At 33.3% G+C, this 19316-nt stretch overlaps 1 protein-coding gene across 2 annotated transcripts; it reads left to right on the top strand.

Annotated features, from left to right (window-relative positions):
- The first annotated feature begins 11360 nt into the window (after window positions 1–11360).
- LOC122305470 (heat shock protein 90-6, mitochondrial) lies at window positions 11361–18732 on the top strand. 2 transcript variants are annotated; one of them, XM_043118031.1, is made up of 20 exons: window positions 11361–11631; window positions 13213–13401; window positions 13479–13552; window positions 14130–14255; window positions 14334–14427; window positions 14523–14606; window positions 14698–14841; window positions 14932–15045; window positions 15215–15274; window positions 15434–15508; window positions 15604–15708; window positions 16146–16286; window positions 16384–16476; window positions 16565–16642; window positions 16855–17109; window positions 17208–17310; window positions 17490–17664; window positions 17775–17880; window positions 17989–18078; window positions 18346–18732. In XM_043118031.1, the coding sequence occupies exons 1-20, from the start codon at window positions 11512–11514 to the stop codon at window positions 18517–18519; spliced, it is 2400 nt and encodes a 799-aa protein (XP_042973965.1). In that variant the 5' UTR covers window positions 11361–11511; the 3' UTR covers window positions 18520–18732. The 2 variants fall into 2 exon arrangements, with proteins under 2 accessions (XP_042973965.1, XP_042973964.1); XM_043118030.1 differs by having other exon boundaries at window positions 15431–15508.
- Window positions 18733–19316: the final 584 nt, after the last annotated feature.

Here is a 19316-nt window from a genome sequence, read left to right as displayed (position 1 = left end):
ATCTTGAAGTTAGAAATACTCAAAGGAATATACATATATATATGATTCTAAAGAAACGATAAAAGATAACTTACAAAGTGACATCATGTGTATATTAAATCACAATTTTTTTTATATATATAATATATTTAGATATGATAAGCTTTATTGCTGTGGAATCTGTTTGTAGACGTAACCCTCGAATCTATTAATCGGATATTTCTCCAGCAGTGCTTTGACGTCTCAACACAACTACGCATGCATCAATACCTCATATATATCAGAATTAGAACGTGCATCTACGTCTATTTTTGGAGTACTCAAAAGTACTTTTGCCATAATACTTCATCGGATCGGAGATTCTTTGAAAAATCACATGATCTCATTAACATGATATATTGATTCTTTAGGAGTACTTAAGTTGTGGGTGCATGGTTGTTATTTTTTGGAGATCATCATGAAGTTGTGATTGTTTTATGATATGTTGTATTAATATATATATATATATATATATATGCGCGCCATGTTACTATATATATATAGGAAAAATATAGTTGCAAGCACAATTGTGCACTAATCTGTGCACCAATATGATGTGATTGGTCAAAAAGTAAATTTTATTGAAAACAGTGTTAATTTAAATTTTAAGTATGAATAAATCAGTATTGGTACACAGATTAGTGCGCAATTATGCTTGTATGTAGCAAAACTCATATATATATATATGCATGCGGCCGGTACTACGTAGTGGAGGATTTCATATTTTTCATGCATGAGATCAGTTCTAATATTCTGATCTGATCTTATGTAATATTGCGTAAGGCATGCATGAGGCTACTGTAAATACGGGCTTCAAAGTTATTTAATTTCATCGATTTAAATTAATTTGGGATGGGATATTATTGTGCTTGTGCATGGCGAGTACTATTTTATATCTAAAGTCGCCAATATTAATGTACACATGCACGTACTGTTTTAGCACCTAAACATGATCATATTGTTATAATCTTTTCTAGTCACTATTTATTATGAAATTCATTTTAATTATAAAAAATCAAAATACTATTTATTAGTTGATTTGGTATATCCCTATATTCTCTATGTCATGGGTGTGTCTTAATGTGTTAAAATATGAAAAAATCTAGTAACAAGCATAATTGTGTACTAATCTGTATATCAATTTAATATGATTGATCAAAAAATAAATTTTATTAAAAATAGTGTTAATTTAAATTTTAAATATGAAAGAATCAGTATTGGTACGCATATTAATATACGGCTTTACTTATATATAACAAAACTCTTAAAATATAGACTTGTAAAAAGATTTTCAATCTTATTTGATGCTTCTCATATATGTGTACAGTATAGCTCTATTTATAGTGAGAAAGCCCTGCTTCTCTATTCAAGAAAAGTCTCTTATTCTTCGTTAGAGGGGAGGGTAGAGCCTTCCTCTCATCTTCTTCTTACTATATATGCACTTTCGGCACCACATTTTTTATATGTTCTTTTCATAATTTTTCTAGTTTTTTCTTTCTACCAATTTAGCTCTCGTTTGGTTACAAAGTTAAGATGAAATGAGATGAGATGTTTTGTTGAAAATTAAATAAAATATTGTTATAATATAATTTTTTAATATTAATTTTGTTTTAAAATTTAAAAAAGTTGAATTGTCGTTTATATTTTGTATGAAAATTTTAAAAAATTATAATAAGTAAATGAGATGAGATAGTTTGGTATTTGATAACCAAACCAGGTAGGGCTGCAAACAAACCGAATAGAGTTGAATTCGAACTAGGGGTCGTGAGCTCGATTAGCATGTATATCTGCTCGAACTCGACTCGAGCTCGAAAAGTATTAGAAATTTTTGATTGAGATCACTCGCCTAACAAATATTAAGATCAAACTCGACTCGAACTCAAATATAAAAAATACTCGAGCTGATACGAGCTTGAGCTCGGGGTCAAATCTGATGCACAAATAAGGTTAGTTCTCTTAATCAATTTTAACTAGAATTTTGATAATAAATATTACATTGAACTCTTATTGCAAATGACTATTACACTACTTAAACAACATGCTTATTAGACATAAATCAATGATTCATCACTTGAAGAAATATAGTTACAAATAGGTAAATAATAATTTTAACTTCTAAGGTATCACAATAAATTATAATTTCAAATGGTAGATCACTAATTATAGCATCAACTAAGAAAACAAACTAAAAAATGGTGGAAAAATAGTCCTCCAACTCTTATTCACTTCAGCCACATCTTTGATGCATAGTAGCACATTACATAGCATTGCTTATTCACAACATTCTTATTGCAAATAAATAAATGATTCATCACTTGGAGAAATATAATTACAAACAGGTAAATAATTTCAACTTCTAAGATATCACAATAAATTACAATTTCAAATATTGGTGTTTTACCATCAACTATAATCACGATGACAACAACAATGGTTCGTAAGTACTCAACAAATTCATAGAACGATGAACATTAACATCATCTGAAGTAAAGTAAATGCAATTTGAGACTTTTCACCTCTTGGCTCACCTCCATTAATATTAACATTGAACTTAAGATCATATTCTTCACATAAATGACTTTCTTCACTTTCGCTAGCTACAACTTTAGCTAACTTTTCTATGCTAACATATTCTTTGCACCAAAAGTTTACAAATTACAGCTTTCAAATTATAGTACTGTGGGTCAAGCACAATGGCTAAAGGTAACATAGAATTGACCTTATCAAAATTTTTCTAATATTTGTCATTACACCACCGCCTCAATATACTTGAAAGTATGTATAAATAACAATAGAAAGCCCTTCTGAAATATAAATTAGAAGTTGTGTAAAATGAAGTACTATAAAAATATGTAAGTGACAGCATCTAAAACAATTCATAAAAAAGGTTTGCATATTCTTCCAATCTCCAAGGTGGGTGGCATACTCTTCCAATCAACTCTTATATACACCATTGTCCAGTATGCATGGTACCCATTCTACCTTTCATTTTTCTCTTAAAATAAACTAAAGCAATAAAATTTGATGGTCATATATTATCCACATTACCTCCGCAGAGTAAACCGCACAAGTAAAATACCATTTCTTTGAGCATCAAGTACAAAAATAAAATACTACGAAAAATTACTTCATGTTATCCATATTTCTCCATCTGGTACAATTCGACTTTTACAAAAAAAATAAGCTGCAATTCAAGTAAGTCAGCTATTCAAGCAAGGAAATTACCTATATGTCCAAGCTTTCCAAAAAACCCAAATTTCTAGCAACCTTGTCTAACTGGACAGCTCCAGCCTCCAACGAGTCAACAAGTTTTTTTCACAAAAATAATTACATTCAGCCTTAAACAACATGTCCTATAAGCATTCATTTTAGTATTTTTTTTTTTTTTTTAATTGTGTTGCCACCACCACCACCAGATGACCAATACCAGTTCGAAGTAGCCAATCTGTTATCCAGCTAGCTAGTACGATATAGCCACCAAACACCATCGTCCTCTTCATCGTCTCCCTACCTCACTTTCAACAATGACGAGTCCAACATACGTTTGTTTTTTATTCTTTAATATTTTGGGTTCTTACTGTGACGCCCCCAAATTTTGTTTGGGATCGGACGGACATTTGAAGGGTCGAGACATGTAACATAAGGTTACCTGCCCCCGTTCATGACATATAAGATGCAATATTCCTAACATGCATCTAACATTATGCAATATTCGCAGCGGATAAATTTTTTTTTTTAGCAATACTATACACCAAATTGAAAATATCTCAAATACTTAAAACATACTTCATATATAAATATGCATTGAATAATTAAGATCACAGCACTAATCCAAAATAGTTATGATCCAAAAAGTACTGGAAATGCAACTCCATCGTACAAGTAGTAATTTAACTACTATATTAATATTAACGACGCACCGTCGTTCAGTTGACTGTGTCTAGTTTGTCAGTTCCTGATCCTCCTTCAAGTCCTGTAACAAGATCTACCATTCGGGAGAATGGTAGTTGGGACTACCACAGTTAGATTTGATTACAAACCTCAATAAGTTAACAAAACAAACTTCCACACAGACTAATGATGCATGGATGACAGTAAAAGCATGAATGCATAATCAAATTCATAGGTAATTGAAGCATAACTTGACATACAATATAACATAATTGACATAACTTAAATTGAAAAGTAAACTGAACTTGACTTGACATGAACTTGATCTGAAACTTGACTTAACATGAAAAATACATACTCCACAGTTGTTGTGGTCCCATGTATTCTACTTGTAAATACATACTCCACAGTTGTTGTGGCCCCATGTATTCTACACGTCATAATGCAGTTAAATACATACTCCACAGTTGTTGTGGCCCCATGTATTCTACGTGTCACAATTACTGTATCTCACGTAGTGTATACATCACAATTGCTGTGACCCCATACTTCGTGTGCCACAGTTGTTGTGGACCTCACGAAACTGAATGTAACTCAAGATGAAACATGACTGGAATACGAAAGGACTGAAACCCTGACGTAACATAACGTGACTTGAACATAACTTGAAAGACATGACCAACTTGAGATAGAAACATTTCGTAACATGACATATAATAGACAACATATTTAATATGACATACTTGCAACAGTGAATATTACATGACTTGATATACATGTAATAGATGGCATACTTAACATGGCGTACTTGTAATGTATAGCAATACATGACAGAATATATTATGTAACAGTTTTCATATATATGACCGAATATATTATGTAACAGTTTTCATATATATGACAGAATATATTATGTAACAGATAAAAACTGATGACAGAATAAATTCTATGTAACAGACAATTATGTGATAACTTGGCATGGCATGACATATATGATAACACACATATATATACACTGTAGTTCCTTTACTTAGCACACATAAATAATAGACTGTTAGTAAGTTAAAAGCTAACTTACCTCGATCTCCACGTTTCTTATAAAACCTTAAGCGCGATCACGAGGAACTGTAATTAGTGATTCTAAAAGTTAGTATTAAATCACTAATAAATTGAAATATGGAAAAATACTAATTTAAAGAATAAAATTTCCATTTTACTCTCTACATATAGGAAAATGACCGTTTAACCCATAACTTAAGGATTTTGTATACTAATTCCAAAAATCATCAAAATTTACATGCTTCATATAAATTTTATCCTCAACTCAAATATCAATTTAGAAATATTTAAAACTAATCACAACTATTAAAACTCCATAGGGCCGAAATTCTCATATGCTATTTCCATTGATTTTTGTTTCTAACTTGTTTTGATTAACCTTTTGATCTATACCTTATAAAGATGTGATCTTCAAATCAAACCATCACATGATTTAAAAAGATGTCCTAAAACATATATAAGCTTCTAATTCAAGATCACATGGTTAATTTAAATTAACCAAAACATAAATTTAGCCAAGAACATCCACACTTTGGCTTATCTGAATATCTCTTTGCATAAAATTTCATATTTTTGAAACTAATATCAAATATCTTCAAAATAATAATATAACATGTATATAAGATGCTTAGGATCCTCCAATAAAATTATCAAAGTCATTGGAATAGGTTTAGACTACCAAAGAGTTAAACTTTCTTAAAATAGAAACTGTTTTTCCTCTTCCAGTTTCTAAGTTTCTAAATCTAAGAAAATCTTTCATCAAAACCTTTAATCATGCAAAAATCATCAACCAATAATCATATATACATGTTAACAATACTTCATAAAAATTTCGGATCAATATCTATCCATTAGTTTGGTCAAAAACTCCAAACTATAACATATTCTCCAGTTTATCTCCCAGAATAACCTTTCTATAGTTTACATAATATTTGACTGAGCAAATGATCTTCAAATGGGACAAATAAGATATCCACTTAAATTAGACTAAAAAATAAACAACTTATATGAAAGAAACTTTATGATAAAACACTTAAAAAAGTTTCGAAATGGGCATGCAAAAGAACTCCTAAAAACTGACCGAGAGGGAGTGTTTGATATTCTTTTAATAGAAAGTGTAAATGAAGATAAGTTCGTGGGTGGTGGCTGGAGATACTTATGGACGAGATATAGAAGAGGATAAGGCTGGAGTTGAGAGTTGAATGTAGGTTTTTCCTACCCAAAATATCTATAAAAGATCATCTCAAGATATTTTTATCCATTAATATCTACAAAAATCAGATTAAGATATTTTTATCTAATAATATCTATAAAAATCAGTTCAAGATATTTTTACCCAATAATATTCATGAAAATTAGCTCAAGATATTTCTTTTTTTATCCAATAATATCCACAAAATCAGTTTAGGCTATTTTCCAAAAGTGGAGAGTAGACTTGGAAAAGTAAGGTGGCTAAAATCTTTCCATGTGTCCAATTAAAACTTTCTAACTATCTCCAATAATCAAAAACACACTTCTGATACCACATTGACTAATAATATTAAGTATACAATTAATAGATTCGTGAAAACTTATCGGGTCTTTACGAGATTCTTAAAGCCAATAGAAATTTCACCGTTAAATTTCTAGCAGGTTGTTACACTTACAGTACTATTCCCTCCCTTGCTCCATGATCGAACTAACTTTTACAAGGATTTATTTTCAATGTTGTAGATTTTATGCATGGTCTTGTTGAATTATTTGGTTAATTCTGTTCTGGTTTGTTTCCTGTAGGAATAATTCCATGTTGATGATCTTTCTGGCAATCTCAATAACTCCATTTATGTTTTGAATTCCATTAGTTACAGTATTGTTCGCTAGTTGATAGCTCTTTCTTTTGTTTTTGTTGTTTTCATCCTAAACTTGTATATTGGTCTGTATTGTACTGGATGGAAGGATTGATACAGAGTAAGAATCAAATTTATAAATGTTGTTTAATTTCTTGGATATTTATCATGTACTGATTGGGAAAATATAAGTAATGGGATTTTTCAGATTATTGATTATTTTTCTACTAGTTTTGCATAGTTCTTTAACAATATTACATGACATATCCAGTTGATTCTATTACTTCTAAGTTTTGCACTTCCAGTTGGTCTTTCACCAACTTCACTAGGTCCTTTGGTGGACCACCATGTTAAATATTTTAACATGAACATTAATAAATGAATCTTCGATTTCATATGATCTACAATAATAAACAGTAATAAATAAATTCGTACCTTTCTCCATGAGTTTAATGAAGAATTAGATCTGGCTATGAGAGAAGGATCACCCTAGCAATTTCGCCTCACAAGTGTCTCACGATGGCAAAAGGCACTCTAATGTTGTAGGTGAGAATCCTTTAATCCCTCAGTGTTATTTATATATTTCTGACCATCAAGAAATCTAAGAGTTTGTATCTGACTGTAATTAGAGATATAGAGTTTTAATCTTATCTCTTAGGATTTTTCTTATTCCGTTATCACTCATCTTTTATCTGATAAACTTGAGTTATTTCAAATTCTATTAAGATGGGTGTGTGGGACATAGAGTTTAAATAAAACTCTTACACACCATAGTCTATATATGCCATTAGAGTACCGTCGAGATTACATCGATGGGAGAGAGGAGAGGGGTGAGGGAATTTGCAATGGCATTAATGGGCAAAAGGATTGGGGTGAGGGATCTAGCCCGGAACGAAGAGGGGGGAGGGGGGGGGGTTGTCGGGGGGGTTGACTTGGGCGAGAGAACTTCCATGGGTGTTTCTGATTGTGTGCCATGCGGTTTCATTGTTAGTCCCATGGGTGGGCTACGTGGCAAAAATTAATTGGAGGCTATTTTCAGACCTTAAATAGTGTGACCTATTAGAAGATTTAATCTTTTAAGTTTATAACAATTATGCCATTAACTATCAAGTCAGGACCATTTGAGTTTACAATCTTATGCGTTGGGCCATATGTGTCGGTGAACTTGCTTACTGTATCAACTATCAACCTTTAGAAATAATTAAGAGATTTAAAATACATGTTAGTAAGTATTAAATTATTAGTAGACTATAATAATTGTTTACAAGAATTTTTAATATTTAATATTATTAAATCTAATTTATGAAATACACATTTCCATCATTTTATTGATTTAAATATATATATGTTCCTTATTAAGACTAGATGTGATGTTATTATTCTAATAATTATATGAAATTAACAGTAATTAATTTTAGTATGTAACAAATCATTTTATTTGAGTAAATTCTAGGGTATGTATTTAATTAAATATAATATTATAGACTTGTTTTCTTAGAAAATTTAGTAATACTAAGTACTTCATATTGGTAATGAGCTACAAAGTAGGATCCAGGAAGCAGTATAACGAGATAAGTAATTTGATCACAAATTAGGATCATCACAGTTTAGCTTATATAGACTATTTGAACCAGTTCTTTGGAAGTCATTTTTATGTACCACTCATGCAAGCATGTCACCCAGAATATCACATGATCATGTCATTCAGCATCATATTCAGATTCAAAAATTTACAATTATTTATATCATTATGTATATCATGCATCTCATGCTGCATAAGACACGTAAGTTATTCCTTAAGTTCAAGTGCAAGATAAGATCAGATCAGTTAATCAGATGGTCATTCAGATACATGGTACCAATATAGTTTAGATCATGATAGATATGCAAGCCAAAAACTCAAGTGTAGTCCACCGTAGTATGCGAAAGTATTGCATAGTCGGCTTACTTTGCTGCAGTGAGGGAAGTTGGTGCATAACCTCGCACATATGGTTAAGTGTGTTGGTCAATTAGATCAGTTAAATTAGTTAGATCAGTCAAATAAATCAGATCAGTCAGTTAAAGTCATTTAGTTAATCAGATAACCCTAGCCTTGCTTTCTCTGTACACATGTTTCACTTGATATGAGCTACATACTACAACATAAGCCTATCAATGTATCATTGATTCATTATCACTTCCCAATACATATGGCATCAAAGTAGTCCACCGTAGTACGCCAAAGTATTGCACAGTCGGCTTACTTTGCTGCAGTGGTGGAAGTTGGTGCACAACCTCGCACATAGGGTTAAGTGTGTTGGTCAATTAGATAAGTTAAATCAGTCAGATCAGTCAGTTGAAGTCATTTAGTTAATTAGATAACCCTAGCCTTGCTTTCTATGTACATGTGTTTCACTTGATATGAGCTACATACTACAATATAAGCCTATCACTGTATCATTGATTCATTATTACTTCCCAATACATATGACATCAAGAATGTCTAGTACATTAAAGTCATTTTTAAAATTACATAATAAAGTTATTAATTTAATATTAAAGAATTCAATTATCCCCGATATAATATTAAATATGGCCAAATAATTAAAATGGAATTAAATAATAAAGTACTGCAATCAAATTATAGTTACTTACTTTTTATAAACATTTGACTCAATAATTCTTTTACGAACTTAATACATTATTATTGTAAAATAACAAAATATTTTACTTAACAAAGTATCAAAAATAATATATAGAGGACATAAAGTATAAACATTAAAAGAATATATGTAAGAATATATATATATATATATATATATATATAAATAGTACAAGTATTGTGACGAGCCCAAAACGAGTCGAGTTGAGTTTATACGAATTTTGTTCACGAGCCTAAACCGAATCGAGTCAGGATTATACAAGTTTATCTCGTTTAATATTCGAACCAATATTAGTGGTCATGAACAACTCATTTATTAATAAACCGAATCCGAATCGAGTTTATACAAGTCGAGCTCAAATTGTTCACAAGCAGCTCTGTTCGTTTACAGCCCTAAAACCAGGCCTTATTCTAGGCCCGATTTATCATTTTCTTGTGACTGGATGTCTACATGCAGCTCACCATACAACTCTTCAACCACTAATCTATTGATACAAGGCAAAACCGTCTTGAAAATCTCGATGCATGAGTCTCACACGCTTAGCCTGCATGTGGCCACCATATGTCATTGCATCGAAATGCGTTTTGATAGCTACATGCATCGTATCAATAGATTTGTCATCCCAATATTTGTAGATCTAACCCACCCCATTTTAATACCAACCCCACATGGAGGTGCATGGCCTCCACACATTGCCACAATTGCACGTGAAGAAATCTAGCCACTGGCGGTTCGAGCTAGTCAATACCATCTATCCCACTATATTTTTATTTTTCCTAACCGAAGGCCTTAAGGATGAAGATTTTAGTATCTTTTCCGAATATCAAGCCAACAAACTGCAATGTACCACACCATCTCCAGAGGTGGTACCACAGTCTATATAGCAAATTGTAAAAAATCATTATTTAAGATAATGTCCACTTTACGAGAAATGGGTGGTGATGAAATTTTTAGTTTCAAAATCCAATTTATTTTCTTTTTAGGTATTGCACTTGTTTTAAATAGGGATAGTAATATGTTACACGACTCGTTAACTCAACACGAACATAACACGATAATAACATATTAGGATTTAGTATTAACAGGTTCGGGTCAAAACGGGTTGACCCGTTAAGACACGATTACTTAACAAGTTAATAACGGGTCAATCCATTTTGACACATTAAGAAAGTTAAAATTACAATTATGCGCTTATACCTAAAAGTAAAATTGTTAGCATTTCAATTTCAATATTTTTATTGTTTAAATTGTAATTTTGTACTTGTAATTAGCTTTATAATTTTTATAAATATTGTGATTTTAAAATTTATATAAAATTATACTAAATTTAATCAGGTTAAACGGATTAATTTTGGATCTATTCAACGTAATTACATAAATAATTTGAAACGGGTTGTATTGTGTCGTGTTAACTTATTTCGTAATATTCACTAACGGGTCAAAATGGGTTGACACGATACGAACCGTTATGTTAATGAGTCGTATTAGAATTTGAGATTTTGACACGATAAGTTTAACGGATCGTGTTAAGATTGAGTTATATAATATAATATACATATTTTGACAGGATACGAACACGACCCGTTAACATGATTTGAAACCCCTAATTTTAAAAGAGGTGTTTGTAACGTTGACTAATTTTTTGGTTCCAAAATCCCGGCGTCTTCATGATACCTTGTCCGACTTTTTATATGTTTTAGAAATATATGTATATACATATATTTTATATATATATTTGTGTATATATATATTATATTTATGATGCTTCTTAAGGACGGCTTATAAAATCAAAGTTTTTTTTTAGTTTTTATTTTTATTCCTAAATGAAATAAATAAATTCTTTCGAAATGACCAAAAAGCCCCCAGTTAATCTCGTTCATACATAGCCGTAAAAGAGGAAAATGAAAGCCCAGGCCCAAAAGGCATTCTCGACTCTCCAGAACCTTCCCAAACCCCTATCGGAAAGGAAACCCCTACGAAAACCCTAACACTCTCTTTGTTGCTCACCCTTGGACACAGACACTGATAGAGCCCACACTCTTAACAAACGTACTCTAGAAGCTTCTCTATTCAGCATGCATAGGCTCTCTCGGCGCTCCGTTTCCTCTATCCTGCGCAGCGGCGGTGGTGCCGCACGGTACCGTAAAGCTGTCGCCCCGATCTCCTCCTCCACCTCCGTTCCCATCTTCGACTCCGTATGCTCTTCAATTTTCTAATTACAATAGTTTTTTAGATTTTGATTACTCATTAAAATGTTAAATTCTCTTCCCTGGTTTGTTCATTTTTTAGTGAAAACTGATCAAATTTATATTTGGGTTTTTTTTTTTTTTTTGCATGTTAAAACCATTTTCTCTCCCTCTGTATGTACGTGCCCGCGTGGAAACTCATGTTTTGCTTAGATAATCATAGCTTTATGGTAGTGTAGTCGCATTTAAGAGCTTATTATATTGTTTCACCTGTTTGTTACTATTTATATTTTATATTATGTAAAGGCATATGTCTAGCATCTTATTTTGTACTTTTTCTAAACTTAATTTTTTATGTAACTATTTGTTGGTATTACTGTTTATACTGCATTTGATAAGTATGTAATTTATTTATTTTTTGATAATTAATAAGAATTTTATCACCCAGAAAAGGCACAGCCCAAGTACACTGGATGTATACAAAGGAAATACCTACTACACTCTAGAAAGCAGGAAACTAAGACAGAAACAGATTCAGTACATTATAATCATTCCTTACAAAGATCTTAGCCCACAAACTCAAAACCACGCCAACAAGCAAGAAGATCCACAACTTCCTTAGGCATCACCCGATATAAACCTGTCCGACCAATAACCTCATTCCACAAAGACTTTGCCACCTCGCAATGTAAGAAAAGATGATTTACAGATTCACCATCCTTTTTGCACATGACACGCCAATCAGCTATACACAAACCACGTTTTCTAAGGTTATCCGTGGCCAATACTTTCCCAAGAGCAACCACCCAACTGAAGAATGCCACCTTAGTAGGTATCTTCACCCTCCAAATGCTTTTCCAGGGGAATACACAGCCAGGATGACAATTAAGCACCTTATAAAAAGAAACTGACTGAAAACCTGAAATTTCCAGCATGATTCCACAATAGCCTGTCCTCTCTTCCCTGCATCACTTTTGAACTATAAATTCTTCCCAAAAAATCTGAAACTACATTCATTTCCCGGTCATTTGCATCTCTAATAAAGTCAACATTCCATAGAATATTATTATCCGTATATTGAAGATAATATGCCATAGCAACATTTTGATCCCTTGCAATCCTGTAGAGAGATGGGAAATCTGATTTAAGAGCTGATTCCCCACACCAAATGTCATGCCAAAAGAGAATCCTTTTCCCTTCCCCCACCTTAAATTTAATATGTTTCAAAAACTCCCCCCAACCTTTCCTATTAAACTTCCATAAACTCACCCCATACGCCTCTCTAACTTCATTTTCAGTTGCACGGATTGGCGGATTACCTTATTTCTTGTTAATTCGTTTGCTAAAATTGTACGGTATTTTAAAATATGTTAAAATTATAGAGACTTTTAAGATTGATTATATTTTTTCCATATAAATTTGGTTCTTCTGGTAGTTGCTTCTAATAAGAACTGTCTTGTCCCAATTGACTTTCAAATCTTTTGGACGGTTCTGTTAAAAACTATTTAATCGCTTCATGCTATTGGTGTTTGTTTTGTGCTGCACTGCCTTTTTCTTGGGGAATGATGTCAGATGTGTGATAATGAGTAGGTGGGAGTGGACGAGTCCAGAAGTCGATGGTACTCAGTGTTACCTGGTGGTAGAAGTGTTGCTATCAAGTCTTCAAATCAAGTAAACTTGAAAGACTCTCTGATCTTGGGCAAGAGATATGAGTCCGCTGCTGCGGCATCTGATGCATCGGCCACCCCACCAGCTGAGAGATACGAGTATCAGGCAGAGGTACACTAGGGCCGGTGGAGCTTTTATTACACAGCATACTGGTTTTGAACTTTTCTTATAATTTCGTCTTGGTGCAGGTTAGTCGTCTTATGGAACTCATAGTTAACAGCTTGTACAGCAATAAAGAGGTGTTTCTTCGGGAGCTTATCAGGCATGTTTTGATTCATCTGTGGTGCATGAGTAATAGTTTCTTAAATACTTCTGCCTAGAATTATTTTCTATTTTGTTAAATTGGGATTAGAGTTTAAAATCTGCAGCTGTTGGTGCATAGGCCAGTCATTATCAAATTGCAAATTCTTCTCACTTTATCAACATTAACAGTTCAATGAATTTTAGGATGATGATTATCGGTTTTTTTTTTTTTTTTTTTTTTTTTTTTTTTTTTTTTTTTTTTTTTGTGATTTCACATAATATCATTATTCTGTCCTGACAGTGGATGTGAATTTGATGGGAAGCTGCTTGGGTTTAACGGGGATTGCTGCATTGTAGTTGCTCACATTTTTTTTTTTTGGATACATTTGGGGGAGTGGAAGTTTCGAACTCCAGACCTCCATTTTGGAGGCTGGGGGTTATGCCAATCAGGCCAGAGGCCTTTGGCGCATTGTAGTTGCTCACTAGCATTGAATTTTGAACATATTCTGAGAAATATCAACCCCAAAGAAAGTTCAAGTTACATTTGAGTGGGATGGCACTGATTAGTTCTGTATGTGATCTATGAATATCCACAGCAATGCAAGTGATGCCTTGGACAAGCTACGGTTTCTGAGTGTTACAGACCCTGAGCTTTTGAAGGAGGCAGCTGATCTTGATATTCGTATCCAAACTGATAAGGACAATGGGATTGTAACTATCACGTAAGTTGCACGCATAGTTTCTGAAATGATCTTTCCATTCTCATATACCATTGCTGAAGTCCCTTCTGCTCAATGCAGGGATACTGGCATAGGTATGACTCAGCAAGAACTTGTTGACTGCCTTGGAACTATTGCACAAAGTGGAACTGCAAAATTCTTGAAGGCATTGAAGGTCTTATCTTCTCAAAACACACTTTAAGTTCCCTCAATCCTTGTGCTTTAGTCCAAGAAATGTTATGTACTTAAGGAAATTGAAAAACCTCACAGGATAGCAAGGATGCTGGTGGAGACAACAATTTAATTGGTCAATTTGGTGTCGGATTCTATTCAGCATTCTTGGTTTCTGATAGGGTATGTCTCTGCCACAAAATCCAGATTTCTTACCCTTGAATTCCAAGTTTTAATGGTATCTGTAAATAACATATCTGTTGTTATTTTCAAGGTGGTTGTCTCAACAAAGAGCCCAAAATCTGGTAAACAATATGTGTGGGAAGGAGAAGCCAATGCAAGCTCCTATACCATTCGGGAGGAGACAGACCCTGAGAAACTTATACCTAGAGGAACACGCCTTACATTGTATCTTAAGGTGAGAAAGTATATATGTTTTAGAGGAGTTTGTTAACTGTTGATTAACTCTCCAAACTTACTTTGTGCTACATCTCTGTCTGATTTCCAGCGTGATGACAAAGGTTTTGCACATCCAGAGAGGATTCAGAAGCTTGTGAAAAACTATTCACAATTTGTTTCATTCCCAATTTACACCTGGCAGGAAAGGGGATACACCAAGGAAGTATGGAAATTTGCTCCACGCCCTTAGTTGTACTGTACAAATTTCACAACATATTGTCATAAGTAACATGATTGAATGCACCCTCTATGATCTCAAAGGTTTTTACCATTTTAATTGGCAAATAAAGTTTGCACATCTTTTGCATTTATTCTCTTGGGCTCTGTTTCAGGTTGAGGTTGATGAGGATCCAGCTGAAGCCAAAAGCGATGAACAAGATGACAAAACTGAGGTATAGTTTCTTGATTTTCCACGTTCTCAACGAACACGTATTGTATTCTGCTTGTATTTAAGATTATGGGTTTGCAACCATTGCACAATTTATTTATTTTTTTGAATGTCGGGGAACCTCTCCATTTCACAACTGACCCATGACTTTATATTATAGCAGAAGAAGAAGAAAACCAAGACTGTTGTTGAGAAGTACTGGGACTGGGAGCTAACTAATGAGACCCAACCTATATGGGTGAGCTTGAGATTTCATAATTTCCATATTTACTGAGCATCAAGTAACATCATTGTTTTAGAAAAATCTAAGGCATGATCCTGTTGATTGTGCAGCTTCGCAACCCAAAGGAAGTCACAACAGAAGAATACAATGAATTCTACAAAAAAACTTTCAATGAATACTTGGATCCATTGGCATCTTCACACTTCCCAACAGAGGTAATTATGATAATTGCACTCTTTTACAATACTGCTCGACTATAACGCTCTTACTTGTTCCCAGTTTCCTATTTTCCTCTTTGAAAGCCCATTCACACATCTTTTAAATTGTTATGTGCTACTATTAAAAAATTCAAACTTAACTCTAATTGAATGAATAAATGACAGCTAGGCTTTTTCTTGTTCTCAATTTCTTTTTTCCTTTCGGATTCTCTCACGTATAATTCAAAATGGTATTTGCTTCTAACATTCTGCAAAGCTTAACTGTATTTTTTAATTTTTTGACAAGAATGCTGGACTCTAATTAAATGAGGAAAGAACGGCATAATTCAGCATTTACTCTCTTGCGGAATGTGTGATCTTTTCTTCAGCACTTAATCTTACATTATGGTGGCTGTTTATAGTGCCTTCTGAGCTGATGGAGGCTGTTATTGCAGGGTGAGGTAGAGTTTAGGTCTATACTTTATGTGCCAGCAGTTGCTCCCATGGGAAAGGATGATGTAATCAATACCAAGACCAAAAATATAAGGCTTTATGTGAAACGCGTGTTCATTTCTGAGGACTTTGATGGAGAACTGGTAAAAATAATGACCAGAGTTTGGTCAAGACTGGACATTTTTTAGTTTTAACCTAGAAGTTTTCTGGTGCTAATCATTTTCGTTTATGCTTGAATAGTTCCCACGATATTTAAGTTTTGTAAAAGGTGTCGTGGATTCAAATGACCTTCCACTCAATGTCTCACGGGAAATTCTTCAAGAGAGTCGACTTGTAAGCAAAATCTGTCTTTTTATTGGGGACTGTATCTTTTTTTGTTTAGCCATATCACTTCTAAGTTTGGTTTTTTGCTGTACTGAAGGTACGAATCATGAGGAAGCGTTTGGTTCGAAAAGCCTTTGATATGATTCTGGGTATATCGATGAGCGAGAACAGAGATGTATGCCATCATAATTGTTGTCATCTTCTTTTTATTCATCCTCTTTCTTTCCCTACATCATGCTTGTTTGTTTCTGCATGGCTGCGTGTGCCTGGTGTACATAAGAACAAGCTTGGCACATGGGAACCTGGGCTTTATTAACCCATATGCTGCAAACTGTAGAGGACCGTATATTTCCATTGTTGTTTTTACATATCTACCATTTGTTCTAGGATTATGACAAGTTCTGGGAGAACTTTGGCAAACACTTGAAACTGGGTTGCATTGAAGACCGTGAAAACCACAAGCGTCTTGCTCCATTGCTTCGATTTTTCTCTTCCCAGAGCGAGAATGAGTTTATCAGCTTGGACGAATATGTTGAGAACATGAAACCTGAACAGAAAGATATCTATTACATTGCTGCTGACAGTGTAACGAGTGCTAAGAACACACCTTTCCTGGAGAAACTTACTGAAAAGGATCTTGAAGTATGTGCTTGTTTTTCATATATGTTAGGGTTTATCCAATTAGGCTATGCCATGGGTTTCATCTGATAGTTATGTGTTTTACTTAATTCTATGGGTAGGTGCTGTTCTTAGTTGACCCTATTGATGAGATTGCCATCCAGAACCTGAAGTCATACAAGGAGAAGAATTTTGTTGATATTAGCAAGGAAGATTTGGATTTAGGTTAGCCTGTTGAAACCTTTCATGATTTTTGTAATTTTAATTCATGTGTGTGAGGATGCATTTGTTTCTCTCATATATTAGCCGTCTTGTTCGCCAGAATAAGTAATGGTTAATAATGATAGGTGGACAGTTCTGAATAACATAGACTTAATTGAATGGTGCAATTTGGGTTTTTGCAGGTGATAAGAATGAAGAGAAAGAAAAGGAGATGAAGCAGGAATTTGCACAAACGTGTGATTGGATTAAGAAACGTTTGGGTGATAAAGTTGCCAGTGTTCAAATTTCAAACCGTCTGAGCTCATCGCCCTGTGTTCTGGCATCTGGCAAGTTTGGTTGGTCTGCCAACATGGAAAGGTAATTTCCTTCTGTTATTGCTGTTAAATACCATGCTTTTGAGAATTTATATGACGTAGTCTACACATAAAAAAATTATATGACGTGGTCTCACTTTCAATTCATCGTAGGCTGATGAAGGCACAAGCTGTTGGCGATACCTCTAGCTTGGAGTTCATGAGAGGCAGAAGGGTGTTTGAGATCAATCCTGACCACCCAATCATCAGAAACTTGAGTGTACTGTCAACATAAAAAGCCTAGCTAAACAAATACCAGATACACACACAAAATATCTGGTGGCTACTTACATAGCTTTAGTATTAATGTATCAACACTATTTTGCAGGTTGCATCCAAGAGTAGCCCAAATGACGAAGATGCTCTGAGAGCCATTGATCTTTTGTATGATGCGGCTCTGGTTTCCAGTGGTTTTACAGTGAGTTTTCATTCTTTCTGAAGATTGCTTTTATAATGTTGAATTTGGCCTACATTTTGTATCTGATTACCTAAGGAACCCATTATGCGGAAACTAAAACTTTTGGTGAGGCACATGAATGTGCTTTTCTTGAAGTCAGAGGTGCATTCCCAAAATAAATTCGGTACCACCTAAGAATGCAGTTGAAGAACCGAAGTGTTGGTCAGTGCATTTGTTATGAGTTCTATAATAATATATATATAGATGACATAATCTCTTGTTTTGTAGCCTGAAAATCCAACACAGCTTGGTGGGAAGATATATGAGATGATGGGCATGGCTCTTTCTGGCAAATGGTCAACACCTATTGAAGAAGCTTCTCATGCAGATGCCAAGTTGAACAATACAGAAACAATTGAAGCTGAGGTGGTGGAACCTGTCGAAGCTGGTAGTCAAAAATGAGGATCCAGAAATATAAAATACATAATATATTTTTAATTTACTTTCTCATTCTACCTCCCCTATAGGACATACTCTCTAATTAGCATATCACCTCCTCAATTGGAATTGGAGGTCTCGGCTTAGGTAGAATTTTTGGTGTAATGTTGAATTGATGGGATTGTCTTTTTATTGTTTTGGTGGCTTGGCAATCTGAAATTTATTCTCTCTTCGGGACATGGTTCTCGAGTAGTAACAAATTGAAAAATAAAAAAAACCAATGGGACATATAGTTGTGTAGTGCAAGCAGTGTTCAATTATTTAAAAAAAGAGTAGGGTATATTATAAAAAAAATTAATTTTTTTATGTGGATTTTATGTTTACTTATTTTTTAAAAAAAATTATGCAGTATTTAAATACTCTATAATTATAAATATAATTTCTTATTATGATATTTATTTCTTTAAGGATTAATGTAAAAAAAAAGGAGTTGTGAGCAAAGATGATTCTTTAGAAGAAGTATTGGAATTTTGAGTGTCTCCAATAAAAGGAAATTTTATATATCATATTATAATTTTACTTGTATATTACTAAGTAAGATGTAGTATATTATTATATATTATATGTTTTTATTATTATTAAATGGTGATACATACTCCACATTATATATAGTGAAATGTAAATGAGATGGTGATATGGTATACATCATCATTTTCCTAATATAATATATATGAAAAATTTTATATATCATATTATCATCTTATTTATATTTTATTAAATAAAATGTGATATATTTATTATTATTGAATGATTATTTATTA

The sequence above is a fragment of the Carya illinoinensis genome, chromosome 3, assembly GCF_018687715.1.
Source record: "Carya illinoinensis cultivar Pawnee chromosome 3, C.illinoinensisPawnee_v1, whole genome shotgun sequence".
NCBI lineage: Eukaryota > Viridiplantae > Streptophyta > Magnoliopsida > Fagales > Juglandaceae > Carya > Carya illinoinensis.
The sequence above is the reverse complement of the archived record's forward strand: the minus strand, read 5'-3'. Positions and strand labels throughout refer to the sequence as shown.

Coding starts and splice junctions, on each gene's coding strand:
- LOC122305470 (XM_043118030.1), top strand. CDS start 11,512: ATGCATAGGCTCTCTCGGCGCTCCGTTTCCTCTATCCTGCGCAGCGGC. Junction 13,553..14,129: donor TTTCTTCGGGAGCTTATCAG/GCATGTTTTGAT, acceptor GAATATCCACAG/CAATGCAAGTGATGCCTTGG. Junction 17,881..17,988: donor CAATCATCAGAAACTTGAGT/GTACTGTCAACA, acceptor ACTATTTTGCAG/GTTGCATCCAAGAGTAGCCC.